This window comes from Astatotilapia calliptera, chromosome 23, assembly GCF_900246225.1.
Source record: "Astatotilapia calliptera chromosome 23, fAstCal1.2, whole genome shotgun sequence".
NCBI lineage: Eukaryota > Metazoa > Chordata > Actinopteri > Cichliformes > Cichlidae > Astatotilapia > Astatotilapia calliptera.
In genome coordinates this window covers 11,340,679-11,361,909 of record NC_039323.1, presented here as the reverse complement: position 1 = coordinate 11,361,909, position 21,231 = coordinate 11,340,679, and the positions used below count along the sequence as shown (strand labels likewise).

Here is a 21,231-nt window from a genome sequence, read left to right as displayed (position 1 = left end):
CTTAAAGTGTGAATGACACCCCCTCCCCCCCTCCAGGGGATGGATATGTCTGATATGCATTGGGGGTAAATTGCTTATACAGCTAGTTCTGAGGAACGCTTCTCTTCTCTGCATGTTTTCAAACATTTTGTGGTGGTTTGAGTGGTTTCAACAGTTGGGGGCACAAACATGGTGCGATTATGATAAATACCTGTGGGTGATTTTGGACTCACGTTTATGGGAAAAGCTTTTGAAAGATAATGCTCACCTTGATGTCATCTGGGCTAAGGGGCAGTAAACGTGTGGCGTGTTTTTGTCAACACATTTGCAAATGTGGGATCTTATGACCTGTTTGCTCACCTTTATACAAAATAAAATCTACAGTTTTGTTGTTGTTGTTGTTTTGCAGATGAACTCCAGATATATTTTGAGACCCTATTTTTTTTAAAAAGGAGGAAAATTTGATAGAAAATAATACAGGCCTATGAGTAAAAGCAAAATGCGTCTTACATCACTGAAAGTTTCAGTATATGTGTACTGCAGGCTTCAGCTTTCCACGTGACATCAGTGTAATTTAAATACTGAAACCCTCATGGCTTCCAGACTAGCAATGATACCACAGATCTTGAACATAAACGTGTTAAAATCAAATTTATAAATATACTTGTTGTTCCTACAGTATTTAAAAGTAGAACGGGAGGCAGAGCCTTCAGTTTTCTGTGGAACCAGCTTCCAGTATGGATTCAGGAGACAGACACTATCTCTACTTTCAAGATTAGGCTTAAAATTTTCCTTTTGCTAAAGCATATAGTTAGGGCTGGATCAGGTGACCCTTAGTTATGCTGCAGTAGGTCTAAGTTGCCGGGGAATTCCCATGATGCACTGAGTGTTTCTTTTTCACTCACCATGTGTTTATACACCTCTCTGCATTTATTCTTTATTTAATATTAATCTCTGGCTCTCCTATCTTCCTCCCTTCCCTCCCAACCGGTCTCAGCAGATGGCCTCCCCTCCCTGAGCCTGGTTATGCCCAGAGTTTTTTCCTGTTAAAAAGTGCTTCTATATATAGGGGTTTGTCTTTTTGTTGGGGCTTTCTCTGTCTTACTGTAGGGTCTTCGCCTTACAATATAAAGCAACTTGAGACAGCTGTTCTTCTGATTTGGTACTATAGAAATAAATAAAGTAACATTGAAATTTAATGTTAAAATATTCCTGGATGAGGAAGCAATTTAACTAAATAACTCAAACAAACTTTTAATGCACGGGGATTTTAATGGGGCAGTGGTTCACACTGTTGCCTCACACGGTCCTGTGTGGAGTTTCAGTGTTCTCACCCGTGCCTACGTGGGTACTCTCCAAACATTGCGGCTTCCTCCCACAGTCCAAAAACATGCACAGGCTAGGCTAACCTGCGATTCTAAATTGGCTGCAGATGTGAATATGAGACTGTCTCTTTCTCAACCCTCCAACAGATTAGCTTTCTATTCAGGGTGTACCATGCCTCTCAGCCCCTGATCCCTCCACTCCATGACCCTGAACTGGATAAGGAGAAGAAAATGGATGGGACTCTTAATGAGTATGAAGCTGTATACTGAGTGTTAAAATGCTGAGAACTTTAAGTGTCATTTATATGACCAGTTATCAGTCAGATAACTGGTCATATCAGTACAAAATGAATTCATTTACCCAGTGAACACTAACAGGGCTTGATTTTGTTTTATATTAAACTCACTGCCATGGATTAAGTCATCATACCCACACGATTAAGGAGTAACAATCTTGAAAGCCCACAACAGACACATCTGAAAGTGTGAATGCAGAGTTGACTTTATCTGCTCACAAAAATGAATTTATTTTTTGTAACTTTTGACGAATGCATAGAAAATGAACAGTAATAACCCTCCCCAGACACTATATCATGCTTACTCATTCATCAAGTCCGGACAAGGATGCTTTCTGCTGAGCTCTATATCTTTACTTGTGGTGCTGATAGCACATCAATCCTTCTGATGCAACTTTCTTTTGAAATTAAAATATGAGCACTTCCTGGGGAAAGAGGAGCAAATAAAAGCACAAAATCTTCTAAACAAAATTTCCATGGGGGTTTGGGTCACAGGTCTATCGATACACTCCTGAGACCACCACCATACAGACTGATTCGCTGGCCAGCTGCTATTAAAATGGAACAGGGGACAAGACATGATTGTAGCAGATAATATCACATGCTTTATAAACAGTGGACTTCATTATTTATAAAACAGTAAAGTACAAAACAGTATAGCACAATTTCCATACACAATGGTTTCCATATTTACAGGAGGGATCGGGGGGAGGAAAAGAAAATTACAACTGAAACCAAAGTGTTTACATATTGAAAAATACAAACAGGAAGGCTAACTGATTTGAGATCGGTCCACGGATGTATTCAAAGTTCAGTATTAATAACTGAAAAATTAGTTGTGCGGTGTCTATGTTGTTGAAACACGGGACTCAGTTTTGTGTGTTTGAAGAGGCAGGGTATACTGTTGAGCAACAATAAATTCATTTTTAATTCCAGCGCTGATTTAGGTCGACCATTGCTGAATTCCACATTTGCCTTTTGAGAAATTTAAAAAAAATGACTTAATATTAAGTAAAACCCTGCTTGCACTATAGAAATAGTGAAAAGTACAATACTCGTCTTAGTCAACAGAGGGCAGCAGAACAACACTGTTAGAAATCAGCAGTCAAAGCCAAACAGAAATAAATGGTTTGTGATAATGACATTGGGTCCCAGCCCTAAACCCACAGATCATGAGATAGAGCTTGAGGGCAGAACGGCATGCGGGTGACCTCTGTTATCAGCATCTAGGCATCAATGTTAGTCACAGTTATCATGCAGCTTTTTGTTGTTGATTGTATCATTAAGCTTTCCTCAAATGACTTTGGCTGGTGTCATTTAGAGTTTTGCAAAGATTGTTTTTAAAAAACATTCACACTGAATGCCTCAAACGCAATTAGAGTTTCTTCAGCCACAGGTCAGACAAGCCTTCGTGTTATTTGTACAGCTACAAATAGGTAAACGAAGTGAAACTTGATGCAAATGCCCTTCATGATTTGCTGAGTCAGTGAGCTCAGGGAGTGGGTTGTGTTTCAGTCGAAACGAAATAAAAATAAAAACGCTTCTAACTGAACTGTTATGAGTCATTCCAAATAGGACTTTAACACTTTAATAACAGCATAACATTAAAACCTTATTAATCACTCAACAGTACTATAAACGACCACAAGAACTTCAAGGTCAGTAATTACAAAATATATAATACATCTTATGCACCCCTATGAGTGTTTCCTTTACAAATAATACAAGTTATTCAAAGTAAGAAGCCAACTCTGTACATGCATTTCATTTTATACACATGTTTGCAGATTAGGAGGAAGCTGTAGTTCTTTACTGAACAACAATGGGAAATCTGACTAGCAAACGTGTATTGGCATGTGCTGATTTGTCACCACATTACTGTGCACCAGGCCCCACTGTAGCTAAAAATCTGTAGAATGTTATTTTAAACAACTTCCAGCCGTAACTATTGATGTGAAACTTCTTTTTGCCGTCCCTTTGGACTGACAGTGATACTACTTGGTGCTTTCCGGTCGAATTGGCAGTGTTGCAGAGTGTATTCTAAGTGTAATATATTCTGTACGAACCCACCATCAGCAAAATGTCTTCAAGCAGAGCGAATATATTGTTGCGCTCAACTTATGACTGTGAATAAGTCTAAATATGCAGTATATAGCTGGAACTACTAAAATACATATTGGCATGTCCTTGGCATTTATTGAGCACCACCCTAATATTATGTATTCACCGGTTTGTAGACAGAGCAGACGGAGGAGAAGGGTGTATTCTTTTTGAGATAAACGGGGGAGAATTCCTCGAACTGAGCTGGTCGGAGCATGAAGATAGTGTAGATGGGACTTTGCCGATTGGTCTTTTAACAGTCTGTTCAAGAGTTTAAAACATATTCGATGATAATATAGCTTTTCTCTGCACAATAATGTGAATACACAAGAAAGAGCTATAGAAATATATCAAGGTCTCACAAAGATTTGACGTTGATGCTCTTCAAGCACAGCAGTCCACTTTGATGTGTGCTTATAATCAGCACTGAGGAGAGAACACTAAAACATATCAAATCATTTTCATGTTGAACTTCCGTGCTCCACCTTGTCCTCCACTGGCTGCAGGCCCGTCCACTTTTCTAAAAGAATATTCTACAGAGAAGTTGTTTTTGTGCTGCCCTCGCCCTCGACTCCACACAAACAGCAGAATGAAACAGAAAAGGACTACCCCCAGAAACATGATACAGCCCATGGCTGTAGATATGAGGATCGTCTTGAGGTCCAGAGTAAACTTCAAGAAGACTCTGGTATCATTCAGATTTGTGTCATTAAGATCCCCAGCATAGTAGGTGCGGTTGGCCATGAGGGCTGCATCCAGCGGCAGCCCACTCACTGTAAGTGTGGCAAAATATGTGTCATTTCCACCGGCATTGCTGGCTATGCAAATGTACGTCCCACTATCTGTGACCTGGGCATAGCGGATTTCTAGCGTGCCTTCTGGTAACACGGTAAGGCGGCCGCTGCTCTTTGTGGTGATGCGGCGGCGCTGAGGAGAAATCCAGAATATCACCGGTGTGGGTTCACCTTCTGCTCTGCAAATAAATGACACTACCTGTCCCTCGCGGGCAGATATCTGCTGCAGTTTCCGGTTGCGGATTTTGGGCTTTTGACAAGTAAAGTGGTCAAAGAGAGCTGAATCAGAGAAAGCATTGAGAGCACGTCCTTGCACTTCAACAGGTGTCATACACACCGGGGAGGCACCATCAAAGTTCAGGGTCTTCCTGCGCTGAAGGATCCAAAGCAAGCGGCAGTCGCAGGCCAGAGGGTTTCCATCCAAACGCAGCGTCTCCAGAGTGTTGACAGACTGAAAGGCTCCCTCCTCCAGGGTCACCAGGCTGTTAGAGGAAAGGTTAAGAAGGCGGATTTGCCTTAGACCACCAAGCGCATAGGGCTGCACTACTGCCAGGTTGGTTTTGACTAGATGCAGCTCCTTCAGCCTTACGAGATCCCGCAATGCCCAGGACTCCAACACAGTGATGGGGTTGTAAGATAGGTTGAGGCTGGTGAGGTGAGCCAAACTACGCAGGGCAGAGGTGGGCACAGAGGTGATGTTGGTGTGTGTGATAGACAGCCAGGACAAGTTGAGACCCTGCAGGCTGTGAGGAGAGATGTACTCCAAAAAGGGCCAGTGATCGATCTCCAGGCCCCTCAGGTTTCCCAGCTTCCGGAAGTTTTGGTCCTCTAAGGCAGAGATACTGAGGTAGCGGAGCCGCAGAGTCACCAAGTTATGCAGGTAAGACAAAGACTGACTGGACACCGAAGTCAGGTTACACCTCTCAATTGTCAGCTCCTTCAGTCCCACCAAACCCAGAAAGGCCTTGTTAGAGATATAAACTAAATCATTGTCGCCGACCTCCAAGTTCTTTAAACTTCTCAAGTCTTGGAAAGTGAAGTCCAAAAGAATTACAATCTTATTCCCACTAAGGTCCAATGAAGTTAGGTTGGAGAGACGTGAGAAAGCTCCCATAGGGACCAGCTTCAGTTGGTTACCTCTCAGTGAAAGCGACTTAAGGTTCTGAAGGCTAGAAAAAGCATTTGGTTCCAGGACACTGATCATGTTCTCACTCAGGTCTAGCTTTTCGAGACGTGAATATGGAAGCAGGTCTCCGTGTTCTACCCAACGCAGTTTATTCCCACTCAAGTCCAGGATCTTGGTGTCCAGTGGGATTCCATCGGGCAGTGCAGACAAGCGTTTACCATAACAAGACACAGTCTTGAGCTTAGCAATGCACTCACAGCGCTGGGGACATCCTTGGCTTTGGGTAGGTGACACTGTGATCATTAGTAACAAGAAAAGGAAAGGCACCAGCCAGCCTACATCCTGACCCAGGCTCGCCCTCGTGGCCATCCTTTCTTCCTCTTCCTTTGTTTCCTGTCTGGGGTCGAATCACTGGGCCAGACACCTGCAAAACGAGAAGAAGGGATAGAAAGAGTTAGACAGAAAAAAAAACCAGTAAGGCAAGAACAGAAAGAGAGGGGAGACAAAAAGACAGATAGTGAGAGAAATTCATTAGCGTCAGCTCTCTTTAAACAGCAGCAATCAAACACTCTAAATGAGCGGAATTACAATTACAAACTCTAATTGACCCGACACAGCAGTGAAATTAAAGCCAGGACGCCAAGATAATCCTCAAAGGACTGATTCGGCATTGAGTTGAAACAGTTTGGCTTACAATGGCCGACTGTGCATTGTAAGCTTACTGGTTTTATAATCACTTGCCGTGGCACAAAACCTCTAATAGCCATGACTCAATTTGATATATGATGGTTAGGGTATATTGCTCCCCAGCCTGTCTGTATGAAACTCATGCATTGTAAATGAAAACGGGGAAATGGAGAACCTATTGTATTAAAAGCACCCCATGTGAGAAATCTTAAAATGCATGAAAAGCTAAAGTGATTGTGGGCTCTCAAAAGTCTTTAACAGCAAATACCTGAAATGGTGCACATAAAGCGTATGTTGTGAAACAGAACACTAACAGCTATACTTAACACTTTGTAGAAGAAAACACAAGCAAGTGAACAGAGTGACTAAAACATCAAAGCGACACTGAATAATCAATAGACATAAAGCACAGTACATCCACCCCAGAGTCTTTGAGTACAAGCCCGACACTGTCTCGCACTGCAGAAGGAGGCCACGACTGGGTGCTTCAGTATAACTCCCATCACATCATCTGCACGAGTCTCTGAGGCATGAGGCTTATCATGAGAGGAGCTTGTCTAGGCTGATCTGCTAGTGTTTTCATATGACACACACACATGCACGTGCACAATCCCTCTCTCCCACCTAACGTCTTTATCTGCTGATGCTTTGACAGCAGATTGGCAATCCTTTTTAAACCCATTGTGAAAGACTAACAAGTAGGATGGAAAGTAACTCCATATTTCACCTTGTTTTAGTACCTGATTATGACGCTAACTGTGTGTTAAGAGACGATCAAAAGCCACCGTTAGTTTGCCACGCTATCAATTGCATATTTAAACAATACCTATTATTTATACCTATTTCCTCTTGGAAAATTTACAATGCGTCTTAGCTGACAGATGATTATTCCCAATACCCCACCTGCCACTAAATACAGTTACACACCTGAAAATGTGTATAGAAAGCTCTAATAAGAGACAGGGCTAAATGAGCACATTGTTTTTAAAATTGACTTAATGACACTGATTTTTCGAGAGCCACCATCAAAGACGCTGTGACAGAAAGCGATATACCAAACATCCCACACACTCTCACCCACACGCAACAGCCTGACACATAGCCTTTTGCAGTCGACCCAGAAATTTTGTGTTATTCACTGCGATCTAACAAGGCTCAGTAGACACTGGAGCAAGAACTCGCGCTGCACCCATGGGTAGTGTTTAGATTGTGGCTCAGACTTTGTGCATGGAAAACAAATCGCAGCAGATGGTTTGGTAGCAAGAAAATGGCAAAGAATTAAGAGATTTAATCGCCTGGCAAAGCAGATGTTCCCAAGGCACAGACATAAACAATGCCGTTTTAAAATAGAGCACCGCTAACGTAATGCAAATCATCTTACTTCATTTGATGGTCCAACATTCGACTCTGATCTTTACAAAACTTAAGAGAATATGAGGTTTTAAGTTGGAAAGCACTCACTGAAGGATGCTTCTATTTCCTATTTCATTCTTTCCATTGCTGATGAGAAGGGGACTGGTTTTTTGGGGAAAAAATATACATCATATAGACCTCTAAATTGAATTGCTGAACTTGTCTGCATGATTTCAAGGACTTTATGTCATGCCAAGCATGTCTTTAGTTGGTCTGACATGTTTTGACTGTGTGACCCAGGGTCATGCTGGTAAAATAGTAAAAACTCACCTCGTCTGCACAAGTAAAAATATTTCTTTCAGTATTCACCACCAGAGTATTAGCCACAAACTTCCTCCCTAGAGTCCTACTGTCCTCAGTCCTCTGCTTTTAAAATGTCTCCAGTTTCTCTGTCAGTCACATAGCCATGCTTTACGAACCCATATCTGGTAGCAGACATTCACTAATAAGCCCAGAGGCCCCTGGCCAGAGAATGCACCATAAGTCAACAGCAGGTGGATAGAGAAGTGTGCACTCTACTGTGTGTGTGTGTGTGTGTATGTATGTATATATATATATGTGTGTGTATGTATGTATATATATATGTGTGTGTATGTATGTATATATATATGTGTGTGTATGTATGTATATATATATGTGTGTGTATGTATGTATATATATATATATATATATATATATATATATACATATATATATATATATATATATATATATATATATATATATATATATATATATATATATATATATATATATACATATATATATATATTTAGTATTTAGTATTTAGTATTTAGTATTTATTTATTTATTGTCATTGTCAAGAACAATGAAATTGCGTTTGGGGCTTCCATACAACCCCAAAAAAAAGAAGAAAATAATAAATACCCCTTAAAACCCAAGTGTACATATTTAACCCAGTGTGACTCCAATGCAATAAGACAATCCTTAGCAATATATATATATATATATATATATATATATATATATATATATATATATATATATATATATATATATATATATATATATATATATATATATATATATATATATATATATATATACATATATATATATAAAGTAAAAAAGTATCGGTATTGATATTTGCAATAATGGCTCTGTATTTACTTTCAATATCAAAATTTGCAGTATTGCACAGCACTAGTACCCAGACCTATAGGAGTGCCAGTCAGACCAGCTAGCTTAGGGGCAGAGAGCATGGCCTTTACACTGTGGCTGTATTAGCATGGTTTTCTGCTGGGTGATAATATATGCCTGTCAGCTGCTAAGGAGCTCTGCTTTCTATTTTTAAAAACCTTCCGTATAATGAGGATGGTGCAATGGTTAGCTTTGTGGCTAAAGTGAAATTTTGTCATGGTTGTTCAGTGGTGGAGATCATTATTAACCAATGAGGTAAAGCTACTACACTCACATGTAAATGAACAGCAGGAAACACACAAGTGTTTGCTTTTATTAACACAAACTTACTCTCACAGGCTATTTTTTTCTATAGGTAATATTATAATTTAAAATATTCTATTTTAATAGCAGTAATTGTGTAATGCCACGAGTTTTAAATATAAAGTCACCGAGCACAGTCAGTGTCACATCTCTCTGATTATGCACTATTATGTTTGCCGCTGACCTTCGGCTATTTCAATGAGCTACAGTGAAGCTGCTGCTCAGGCTAAAGAGTGGCTTCTCTTGACAAAGCTGTGACTGACAGCAACTCTTCCTCGTTACTCATAACTCACTTCACCCTGAATTTTTAAAAAGAGTAACATTTTGTGGTTTCTCACCAGCCAAGTTGTAAAACTGATCACTATTGTACTGGCGTGAGTCATTAATAGCGACACTAGTGAAACAGAAACTTTAAAGAGGACGGAGGACTTCCAAAAGCGGACGCCAAAGGAAGAGAAAAAAAAAACTTGTGAACAGCGGTGCTAACGTGATCGTGTCCCAGTTTTAACTATTTTAGAGTCAGTAAAGTAACTGAAGGGTTTAAAATACCCGGTCCATGGGATACAGGGGCTGTCAGTGAGCTGCTCAGTAAAGTTCAGTTATGTAAACACTCATCTGTGAAGTCAGAGGATGTTCAACAAGCTGAGATACATCAGCTACGCCTCGCAGACAGAATCAATATGCAGCTCTGATATGAACCGCAAAGCTTCCAAAGGACAATACTGTAGGTGTTTAATGTTGCCATGGCAACGGCTGCACCATCTCCCCCCACCCATCCTTGAAACGCTGTCCTTCCCAGTCTCCTGTTTTTCATATCAAGCTCAAATGCACCTGTCCACCAGATAGCTTCAGTAAGTTTCCCGCCCCTAGCGGCTGTTCCTGTTTACAGAGACACTGCTCATTAGCTCTTTGATAAATGTTGCTAATTATTAACAAGTATTTTAAGCTCAATTATACTGTGCTGTTGCTGATGTGTAGGACATCCTTTCTGCTTCATACCTGTAGAATTTTCTGCCCCCCCCCCCCCCCCCCCTCCCTTTCCTGCTTGGTGTAGGTGCATTTAGGTCCCATTTCCTGTTACTTACCACCATCACAGCTGCCTGTCATTTCACACATTGCTTGTGCAATATGTGCACACATTCATAGCACTGACAAGTGGTCAGTTGTCTTTTGTTTTACTATTTTTGTTGCCAGGCAACATTTAGCACATGCTATTAGAAAAAAAGCTTCACTGCCTGAAGTCATTTTCTACTCCAGAGTTGACTCAGTGTTTAAATGCATGGGGGATGGACTCATTTTATTTTATTTTTTTCCTGAGAACGCTGCACTGTTAGCTGCAGCAGCTTTATATTTCTGGACATCTAAGCTTACAAAAGCGTGCAATTTGTATTAGAATTTGCACATGATGGCTAAATCTTTTGTATTCATGCATGTCTTTTCTACTGTGATACGTCAAACTATGGATAATTCAAGAGGCAAACACAGAGTGTTCCTCGACCTGGATCTGAATTTAACTAATACTTGAATATTTTTAAAGGAATGTGGGAAACTGTAGGAATGATCTGTTAATTGTGACTAAAAATTACCTGAAAAATACCAGCAGTTTGCTTATGCAAGATCAACACACGTGTCAGTGTCCCTGTGGAGATGAAAAGCATGAGTACACAGTCAAACTGCTGCCATGAAAGCGGAATATACACAAGGCAAGCAAAAATCAGACGATGGCTTAATCCTGTGCTGCTCTGCACTGTGTTGTTCAACTTAATTTAGCCCGTACTATCGAAATAACGAGGGGCTCCAAGCTCTGAATAAAAAATAGTTCTAGAAACTAGCTATAATTTCTGATGTTTAAGAGCACCAAAGGTACATGTAATATTAAACTTTCTGGGGGAACTCAGGGCACCCTAATGCACACATGAATTAACCACAGCCTCGTAAGAGCCACGTTACAATATTCAGGACATGTCTGTCTAATGGGATGGAATCAGCTTTAAGCAGACTTTAGTCAGGAGCTGTCAAAAATGAATGTGGTGTTATTAAAATTTCATTTCTACCTTCCTAAGACCCCTAAGTTCTCAGGGTGAATCATTCCCACACTTAATTAATTTTTATACTGAACTCAAATTTAATTAGTATTAAACTAATTAAACGTTTCAAATTTGACTGTGCGGTATCCAGCTGTCTGACATCCTGATGGTGTATGTCATCTTTTCGGGTGCATGTTTTACAACATTTTGAACAAATATTAATGATTTAAAACTTATTAACACATCACCACAGGATGGAGTTTAAGAACTTTTTGATTTTGATCCAGATATGTGGATCACAGGATGTGACCCTCAGCAGGCTCACTTCTAGTATGTGTTTAGTGCAAATTACCAAATATCAGGATGATAATAAGCGTGTTGTTTGCACTGAAAACACTGTTTTAGTCTATGTCCAGGAATCCATTAGCTCTTATTAATCATGCCTGTTTTGCTTTTGTTGATAGATTTTGTTGTTTTCTTCTAGTACGCGTAGCTGTGGTAAATAACCACTGAGCTCTGAGTCTCTAAAGTGCAGATGACGGAGCAGGTGACCTGGAATTCATGTGCTCTTTGACTCCGGCCCAGTTACCATCTGAGACATCGCACATACCCAGAGAGCGGGGGTGTAGCAGGAGATGTGTGGCTTTTAGCTCGAAAAAAACCAAATGCAGGTTAGCTAGCAACAGCGCCATAATTAGACACTAGAGTGGGCAGAGGCCACAGCAGCGGGGAGGCTCGCTGAGATGTTCTGCCACTTCTCAACCCCACCACCACCTCTTCTTGCAGAAACCACTACATGATTTATTTCACTTACTATCTTTACTGCCAACTCATCTCCTCCCTGGTCTCTCTTTACACAAAAGCAATCAGAGCTTGAAAACTAGCAACTTAAGCTGATTGGCATTATGTAAACACTGTCCTTCTTGCTGCAGCAGAAGAAGAGTCTGTGTGTGTTTGTGTTGCCTACAGCAAGGCCCTGAATCACAACCAGCTAAAGCAGAGCAGAGGATGAGACTGGCAGACTTATCTGCAGGTGTAGGACACAGCTGACAAATGAGCAGGAAGCGTGTTGGAGTGTGTAGGTGTAAGCAGGCACCCTCCAGAAAGACACACAGGCCGAGGCATAACATCCACAAAAGCTCCTCAAATGGCTGCGCTCGCTGATTTTCACCGTGCCCACTCATTACGGTTTATATAAGCGGATCTCTCTCTCTCTCTCTCTCTCTCTCTCTCTCTCTCTCTCTCTCTCTCTCTCTCTCTCTCTGTGTGTGGTATGTGCTGAAAGTGTCCTCCAGAGAAAACACATTAGTCATTTACACTGAGGGAAGCCTTCGTCAGTGTCCATCAGTCTGTGCAGGGAAACCCTGAAGACCATGGCAGTGCAAGTTCCAAGGAACACACAAATAAACACACACTAGTAAGCAAGAACAAGCTCAGGGATAAATGTGACTGACTTGTTTGTTCCCTCTAATGTTCCTGTAACTTCCACCTTGCAGTACAGTGATGGATCATTGTTACCGGGAGGGTCGCGCTACCCGACACAGCCAAGGACGAAGAAGAAAAGCTGGAGTGGAGAATTTGTGGCATTCATATAAAAGCAGTTCCAAATTTAGGAAGAAGAATTGCTGTTTATTTACGCAAGTAAACGCCTCTTCGTGTTCGAGCACACGGCCTTTCTGTGGACACTGAGGCTAAAAGAGGAATGGATGAGAGAAATGGTACACAAACAGCTATTTAAAGCGATTTCATCCCCGGGCACTGCATTACAAACTGATCGGTTATGTCGAATATTTCCATTGCACCTCAGCATCTGATGCAGATTGATATGAAACGCTTGTCTAAAGATGCCAAATAAGACTCTCATTATTATAATGGGTTCCAGGGAGATTCTTAAATTTCATTTCTGTTCGATGCAAAGCATGAACGTTGAAACCGAAGGACACAAAGGGGTGATTAAGAATGTGTGCCATGAATCTTTAATAAGAGAGACCTGTTTCAGGGCTTATGGACGTAAAGGCTTCTACAACCAGGAGCTAAATAATTGATGACGTTATGCTGCGTGGTCATGACCCACTGACATGGAAATTTTGACCTTACCTGGAGCTAAAATAGCTACATAACCAAAGACATAGAGAAACAAAAATATTATTATTGGTCAGTTACTGGTTTTATACTTCAGCTGATATAAAAATAGTTAAACTTTAATGATACATCTTAGCTTATAGCAACCTGCCTCTCGGTCCATATTTCCTTTGTCTACTGACGCATAATAATAAAGTTTTGGTCGTTTATTTACATAACAAAGGACAAAGTATAGCATAGAAGAAAATGGACTTGCATCTTTTTCTAATTTTATTATACCTCAAACTGCACTGAAGGAGATTTCATTCTGTGATGTTTTTCAGTTTAGATGAGAGAACAGGTGGGGGCCACGATGCCTTACAAACACACTATCGTGACAGGCTCTGACCCGGTTTTCTATCTTATCAGTTTGTACTGAGGCATGTTCACAGCTGAAGGTTAAAACAAATATTGGGGTCCCTACACAAACACTCCCACACAATCTGAGCCCTCCGAGCGCAGTCACTTTGATTTAACACAAAGGGATCTGTGGCTCCAAAGAACATTAAATTCGATGCCAAGCTCAGAGAGGCCACAGGCCATCACTGTAATGCAGAGGGACATGCTTTGCTACGGTCAAATACACACACTGTATGAAGCTGGCTGAGGTTTATTGAACAATCAACATTGTTATAGCAACAAAACACTGAATACCTTCAAAAAGTGTACAATTACTCAATTACTGTACAAATTCTGAAAAATGTGCTCCTCATTATTAATAAAAACTAAAACTAATACTGAAAAATGGAAACAAAAATAATAATCATTTGAAATATAAATAAAACTCTGCTTAGTAACTCAAATTTACTTAAATTCAGGCTTAGCTTAACTTGAGACATGATATCAGTCTACTTAAAAATCTACAAATGAACCTCCCATTGTCTGAATCTTCTTCTAACCGTGATTGTGTTATTAATCAACAAAGGTGATTATGAACACAACTGAAAAAAATGATGGAGACATCTGGAACCCCTCTGGCTCTGCTGTTCTCCAGCAACAGACATGGGTTTCACAGTGGAGCGACACTAGTCGGTCACCCGTCTGTCTTTTCGGCCCGCTTTCCGCATAGGCAGGCTGCCACTGGCAGCTAGCCTATTAAATGGCCAACCTCTCTTTAAGCCCTCGTGATCAGACTGTGTCAGTCAACCAGCAGTACCCCTCCTGGAGCAGCCTCTCGGGCTAGTTACACGACTTCAGCAGGGATGAGAAGTGACAGACCACCAGGAAAGAGAAGACATAATTGGGAGGACTAACAGTTTGTGCTCAGCGAGGAGAACAAAAACGTTAATTTGTCCTTGTCCAGATCTTTCACAACTGTTTTTACATTTTAAAAAAATGCATGAGTAGAATTTGGTCAGCACCCTGATTGTGTCTGGCAATTTCTAGTAAGTTGATACAATAAGACGTCACGGGCCATTTAACTATGAGATTCATGTCCTTGAAAGCACCCTGATCAAATGCTAAACGTAATGACTTGGAAACATCCACTGTCTCTCTGTAGCTTCAGAGTAAATAGCTGGTTGTCATTTGCTCCAGTTTGACTGTTTAGTATGCATGACACATGCAACCCATTACTGTATAGCGCTCTCTTGTTTCCATTATGCTGTGAAATAGAGAACCTGGGCCAATATAACGCCGAGCATTACTGCTGGGGTTTTTTCCCCTCTTTACCAATTAAATCACATAAAGCAGATTCCGCCTGTAAACTTGTACAAACAGTGACAATTCATCACTTGGTCTCCATTCTCACAGCGAAATAAACAAATCCTGGGTAATTTCAGGACCGTCATCCCATAAATAAAAGTAAGTAAGCAGTAATAAATCATGATGCAGACTCCAGTCCCTCAGGAAAGAGGGTTTTTTTTCCTTCTGTGCATGAATAAAACTTGAGGTCAAAGGTTAATAAGAGTAATATTCACAAGCTCAAATTATTACTAGCTACTCTGTTGGCAGCAGACTTTAACTGTGACCCTTAATTTGAGGTCATTTCTCCCATAAATGCAAAACTAAAGCTGTATAATCTATATTGCCTGTTTTTGGGTTTGTTGTTTTTTTACAGAGGACAAAGAGACAAGAGCCAGAAGTTCTTAGAAGGTGGAGGTGAGTGTGATCTGTGTCTCTGTTGGCATCCATTTTCTGACTGGCTGGCCTGTCTGCAGTGTCACCAGCCATCACTTCAATCCAGGCTCTTTCCATGCCAGTTGGCTCGGCTCTCGGTCGCTCTCACACTGCCTGCCACATTCAGAGACGAGAGGCAACGATGGGGCATTTTAGGCTGGCATCACACATCACACGCTTGCAGTTCTTTGCACTTCGCATACACACACGCAGAGATTTGCGTGTTCCAATTTACGCACGAAATTGGTCGAATGCACAGAGATACGAAAACAGACATGCATGCATATTCACTCACGCTCCCACTGTCCTCGATCTGCAGGGGAGTGTGTGTGAGTTGTATCTTAAAAGGCTAGTGTGTAAGGGATGCTGACCTTTATAACAACCCTGTTTACAACATAAACGCTGAATAGAAAGCAGCTAAAAATCAAGTTGTGGCAAACGTGGGGTGTCTATAAAAGATGTAAATCGTACATACTTCAACGCTTTTCTTTTTCCCCTTTGGTTTGAGAGACTCATGGAAGCATCATAAGGGAAAAAATTGCTGGTGCCTGCTTTAATCCTTCTTGAAGCCTGCAGGCTCTCCATGTCCTTCTCATTGGATTCATTAAAAGGATTCCTGTCCTCTCAACTTCCCTTTCACTGCCTGCCGCCTGCTCATCAAGTGGGCCAATTACAAGCACGATCAGGAGTCAAGAACTATCTGAAAGGGGTCACATACGCACTGCAGCTCCCTCTTACTTCCAGACGGAAAGGCTGAAATGATGTCGTGTAAGCAGTGATGCCACTTGTGTAGAAAATAAGGAGCATATTGTGTAACTATATCCAGCATACACAGAACACGTGCACGGCTAGTCGCTAACTGTCTAAACAGTAATGTCCTTTGTTGGCAGCCTAATGTTCATATTTTATAAATGTAGATGCTAAGCAGACAGCTGCTACTAGCCCGGGCTGCAGGACTGGTGAAGAGAGTCTGAGTTAGGAAATGAAAAATCTGTGAACTGTGTCAGTTGAAACTGGCTTGTAACGACGTGCCTGGAGCAAGATATTAACTGCTGAGTAGCACACCTGGACTATGAGAAGCATCAAGTGCCGCACACTTAGACACAGATCAATGTTGTGTTTTCTTACTTTTCACCCACTAGTGAATTAGTTTCATCTGTAATGGAGATTAATTTCTTAAAGTTTTTATGTGATTGGGTTAGAGTTTCAGATGGCCATCTAATACTCTGGAGGTCCCTTGAAAACGAAGTCTGACTACCAGTGCGAGGCGGCGAGGGGGGCGGTGTGCAAATTGAAAGTAATCCTCAGACCTGGGCAGCAGTGCAGCTGGATTCACGTCTATTCATAATTCATCACTCAACAGCAGTGGGGTGAAGATTGTTCTATATGTGTAATAAAGCAAGAAGAGACGTCTCTGAAAGGCACTGACAGAATCACATAGATCAGCCATTGTGTTGCTGAACGTCCCAGGTGAGGGACGCGCTTGTTATAAGCAGAGAGGCAGACGGAGACGATAGCTGCAAGTCACACCGCGTTAGCTCCTACAGCCATCCATCCGCAACTTTCAAGAGGAGAGCAGCTGACTGAGCCTCTGCCAGTCTAATATGAACTGTCAAAAGCCTAATTAGACAGCACCCAAGCATCACTCACAAAAGGCACCAGTTTCCCTCCAGTTGGAGCGTTCAAGTTTTTCCTGACCAGAAAGGAGTCAAACTGCTACACTAAACCCCGAGGGCGAGAGAAAGGAATAATTGGTAGCACATTTTCAGAACAAGCTTAAACATTTTAAGCAGACACTTGTGGTTGGTAAGTTCAATATTCACTTTTCTCTGACTCTTTAAGTTTCCTCCAACATTCATGAAAATATCTAAAAACCTTTGCTGTAAAATCATTTAGATAAATAATGTTTAATCACAAGTTTTTCCCGGGTTCCAGGTTTAATGCAGTCATCCAAAACATACGATGAGGATACTTCGGACTCAGAGGAACTGCCAAATCACACTGTAATTCTCTGCGGGTTTGTCTTTTCTGATAAAAAAAAAGAAAAAGATGATTTAATCCCTTGTTATTGTAAAAACATAAGTCACAGCTGCTTCATCACTTTTATCCTTGTAAACTCGGCAGGGTAAAATGAGTTTATTTCAATGATATAAAAAAGTCACTTTTCCCTGGGCTGTTTCTGTGATAAACTCTTTGAAATAAATTGAATCATTCATCACTTTTCAAATTAGGTATCTAACGCATGAGCATAACTGCAGCTGAGGATTTAATTCACTCGTGGGACAGATGCATAAATCCTTATAGCAGCTTGATGCTGACATTTTTTGGGAGACAGCAACAGCAAGTCAGCATGATTGATGATGATGACAGACATATGACAGACACTCAGACAGCTTGTGGACCCTAGACACTCAGCACTGCTTTACCTAAAAGAGATTAGGAAAAGTTGAAACAAATTCACATGCCGAAACCCTGAAAACAGCTACACTCAGAGGGTGTTGAGGCTTCACCTTGAATACAGAAGTTCAGTGACATGTCCTCATTTTCAAAGATGCGCAGTTTGCATAGTGACAACACTGAGCCTACTGCACACTGTGGAGGTGACTTTGGCTGTCAGAGATGTTGGCTGCCCCCCTAAAGTTCTGACATCACACGGTCCTGATGCTGAGGACACGGTGGAAGTGAGAAAAAGAAGGAAGGACTTTTAAAAGATGCGATGTGGTGAACTACTAGATGGCATATAGTGCCTGTGTCGTGATAATACTCTCATAAAGTTTTGTGTGCTAAAAAAGTGTTGTATTGGAATGTTATTGTGCTTAGGTTCCATAGTGCACGCAACAGCAAAACAAGCCTGGACATGTCTGAGAGCGAGAGCAGTGTCAGCATCCCAGGACTATTTCAACAACCTCTAATCAATAAAGTACAATGCAAAATATGTTTTAAAAAAGTATACAAACATACAAAAAGTATGTTTGTAGAGGTGCAAACAACAAAAACACACTGTGGAGTACAACAAGGCCACGAAGGGAGGCCAGCTGGTGATGTGCAACCCAAAACTAAACTAATGACTCAGTCAAGCACTGCTTGAGCGCTCAATGGTTGCACTCCATATGACAGGAAGAGCAAACGGTAGATGCAAATTACAGATGCAGTAACATGGTAGTAAAAGTAAATGTTAAGACAGTAATGTGCAGGCCCCAAAGAGTAACAAGGTGGTTAATTTAGTTATTGCTACAGTAAAAATGTAAGCACCAAGGATACTTTTACATTTGACTTATGTTGTAATAATAATAATAGTAGTAATGTATACCATGGGAAAATTACTCTGCATTTAACCCATTCACTCAGTGAAGCAGTGGGCAGCCACCAATCCCACGACCGGGGAGCAGTGTTCAGGGGTACCTCAGGGTAGCCATTCAGTGGATTCAAACCTCCGACCTTCCGATCATGGGGGCAACCACTCTACTCCACTCTCTACTGAGCTGGCACCAAATTCACACTTCAAATTAGGTAGTGTGTCATCAGTGACAATAACATCTTAAGTGTCACGATTGCAAATTTCCTATAAAATGTAAATATATTTAAATAAATATAAATAATAATGATAAATAATTTTATGGCTATACGGTTTCTCATGTTTGTGCTGAGTCAGGCTAACAGACTGCTGCCATTACTGTTTTATTTAGCATATAGACATGAGAGTGGCATTGAGCTTGCTTCCTATGATGTTATTTTATTATATATTTACATTTTATTTGGGACTACCGAAGCAGGAGTGGAACAAGATGTTGGAAAACGCAAAAACAGACCCAGAGTAAATCTAACTTAAAGATGTGATATATTAGGTTACCTCCAGAGTAAAGCTCACTACACCATGTGCTTTGTCAGCTCTTTGTAGATATCCTAATTGCATTTTTACAGATTAGTCATAAGGCTGACGTGGCTTATGTGAAATACGGCATTAAAACCATAGGTGAACAATAATTTGCAACCAGGAGGTTTTTTCTATGTGTCTGGCATTCCTGACCTCCCTGTTTCTAAACTGCACCGGCTCATCGTTGTCACTGATATTTTGTAAGATGTTGCTGTTCCATGTAACGAGTCTCATTAGGCTGCTGCTCCAGCAGGGTAGGTCATAAAAGGTCATCAGCATCCAAATCAACAGCTCATAACTAACATCTGCTTCAAATTAAGGATCCACAATCTCAGTTCCTGTTTCTGTCAATTTGGATATTTTCAGTGTTGCTATCGTTTCACACTACATTGAGGAAGATCATCTTAATATGCCTATTTGAATACAAAAATACAGCTGAATATCTTTCTCGTCTCGCTCCTTGAATGTGAGAGATTATCCGAAGTAACCACGAGTTCACTCATCTATATTAAAATCGTTTTCTGTAAAGAATTTCTACGCAGCTCACTCCACAGCAGTGAGCAGACCCAGCTCTCACTCTCGTCTTACGTTCAGTAATGAATACAACACAAACCAGTGCTGCAGAAACAGAGCGTTGACAGCTAGCCTTGTTTTAAAAAAGAAAAATACACCAAGACCGGTGACATCTCCACAGCTGTTATCCGTCAGTGCTTTGTTCCCTTAAATGCAAACAAACGCTAGAATTGATCACTTCTCTTTCAGATATTTGACACGAGCAAAGCGATTTTGCTCCAGAACGCATTTCCTGATAAAATAGGGCACCTCTGACATCAGTGTGAGTCTACATTAAGGTGAAAATAACACAGAAATATCCACAAGTGTTCCTGACCAGTAATTATCCCTGTCTGACACACATGCAGCAGGAATAGCCGCTGGCCTGAACGGGATTACAGCGTAATGACATGCTGATGAAATGTACTGGGCCATCCAGCTCTGTCTATGTTATGGCCTGTTGTCCATATTTCGGCTGAGCCTGTTTGTATGGCCTACTTCGCAGTCCCACCCTCTAATCCCGTGCCGATGGGAACTGCCACGCCGCCTGGTCCCCTTCCCATCTCTCCTCCACTCAGCTTTAATCTCACTTCGGCTAAGACGGTGATGGTGAGCGCCAAAGTGGGGATGGCTGACAGTCAAAAGCAGCCTCGGCTAAAGTGTGTTTTTGATTCTGATAAACAAAAAATACTTTAACTAAATCTCGTTATTTTGCCCACAATTTACAGTCTTCGCATGAATGAAAACAGCAGCAAATAAAACGACTGTGTGCCGTTTGGTGCTGTGAGCGAGTGAAATGTCTTCGTTCCTGTTGCGCCGGGTCTAATAATTTGAGAATAGCGTGGTCTGGGATTTTGGTGTAATTATCCGAGAGCGCTAATTGCAGTAAGAATTCGGAAGCAATTATGAGGATCTTGAGCATCGACGCTGGCACTGAATCTGCATGGCGCAGAGTCTCACAGCAGCTGTTGATGAATCTTCAAGCTTCACTAACACACAAATCCCTGCACAAAACTTGTAGCGATAATCATTCATAAGTTAAATCCCAAATTTATTCGCTCATCCCTTTATTTGATTTGTGCGCACTAGGAGGGGATGTTTAGTCTGGAAAGAAACTCTTGTTTATAGCTTTGAGCTGAAGCAGAAGAAGCAGAATGTTCAGTATCTGTGCCACGTCTTCTGAGAGATTAACTAATGTGGCAGCAAGCTGCCTGATAAAAGGACTCAAGAAGTCAAGTGGCAGGAAAGAGAAGAAGGCGCTGACCAATGAGGGAAACGAAACAAAGCAGTCAAGAAAACGAGGAGAAACGAGAGGAAAGAAAAGCAGTTATTGAGCACAGGAAAGCAGAGGAGTG

At 41.2% G+C, this 21,231-nt stretch overlaps 1 protein-coding gene across 2 annotated transcripts in view; it reads right to left on the bottom strand.

The window, feature by feature from the left end:
- Nucleotides 1–1,782: 1,782 nt before the first annotated feature.
- lingo3a (leucine rich repeat and Ig domain containing 3a) overlaps nucleotides 1,783–21,231 on the bottom strand; it is a 31,431-nt gene continuing 11,982 nt past the window's right edge. Inside the window, exons 1-2 of one of the 2 annotated variants that reach the window (XM_026159420.1) lie at nucleotides 10,270–10,327; nucleotides 1,783–6,044 (exon numbers count right to left, since the gene is read on the bottom strand). In XM_026159420.1, the coding sequence (XP_026015205.1) occupies nucleotides 4,151–5,989 (1,839 nt within the window). In that variant the 5' untranslated portion in view covers nucleotides 5,990–6,044; nucleotides 10,270–10,327 and the 3' untranslated portion in view covers nucleotides 1,783–4,150. Of the gene's footprint in view, nucleotides 6,045–10,269; nucleotides 10,328–21,231 lie in introns of those variants that run through there. The other variant, XM_026159419.1, reaches the window with a different exon arrangement.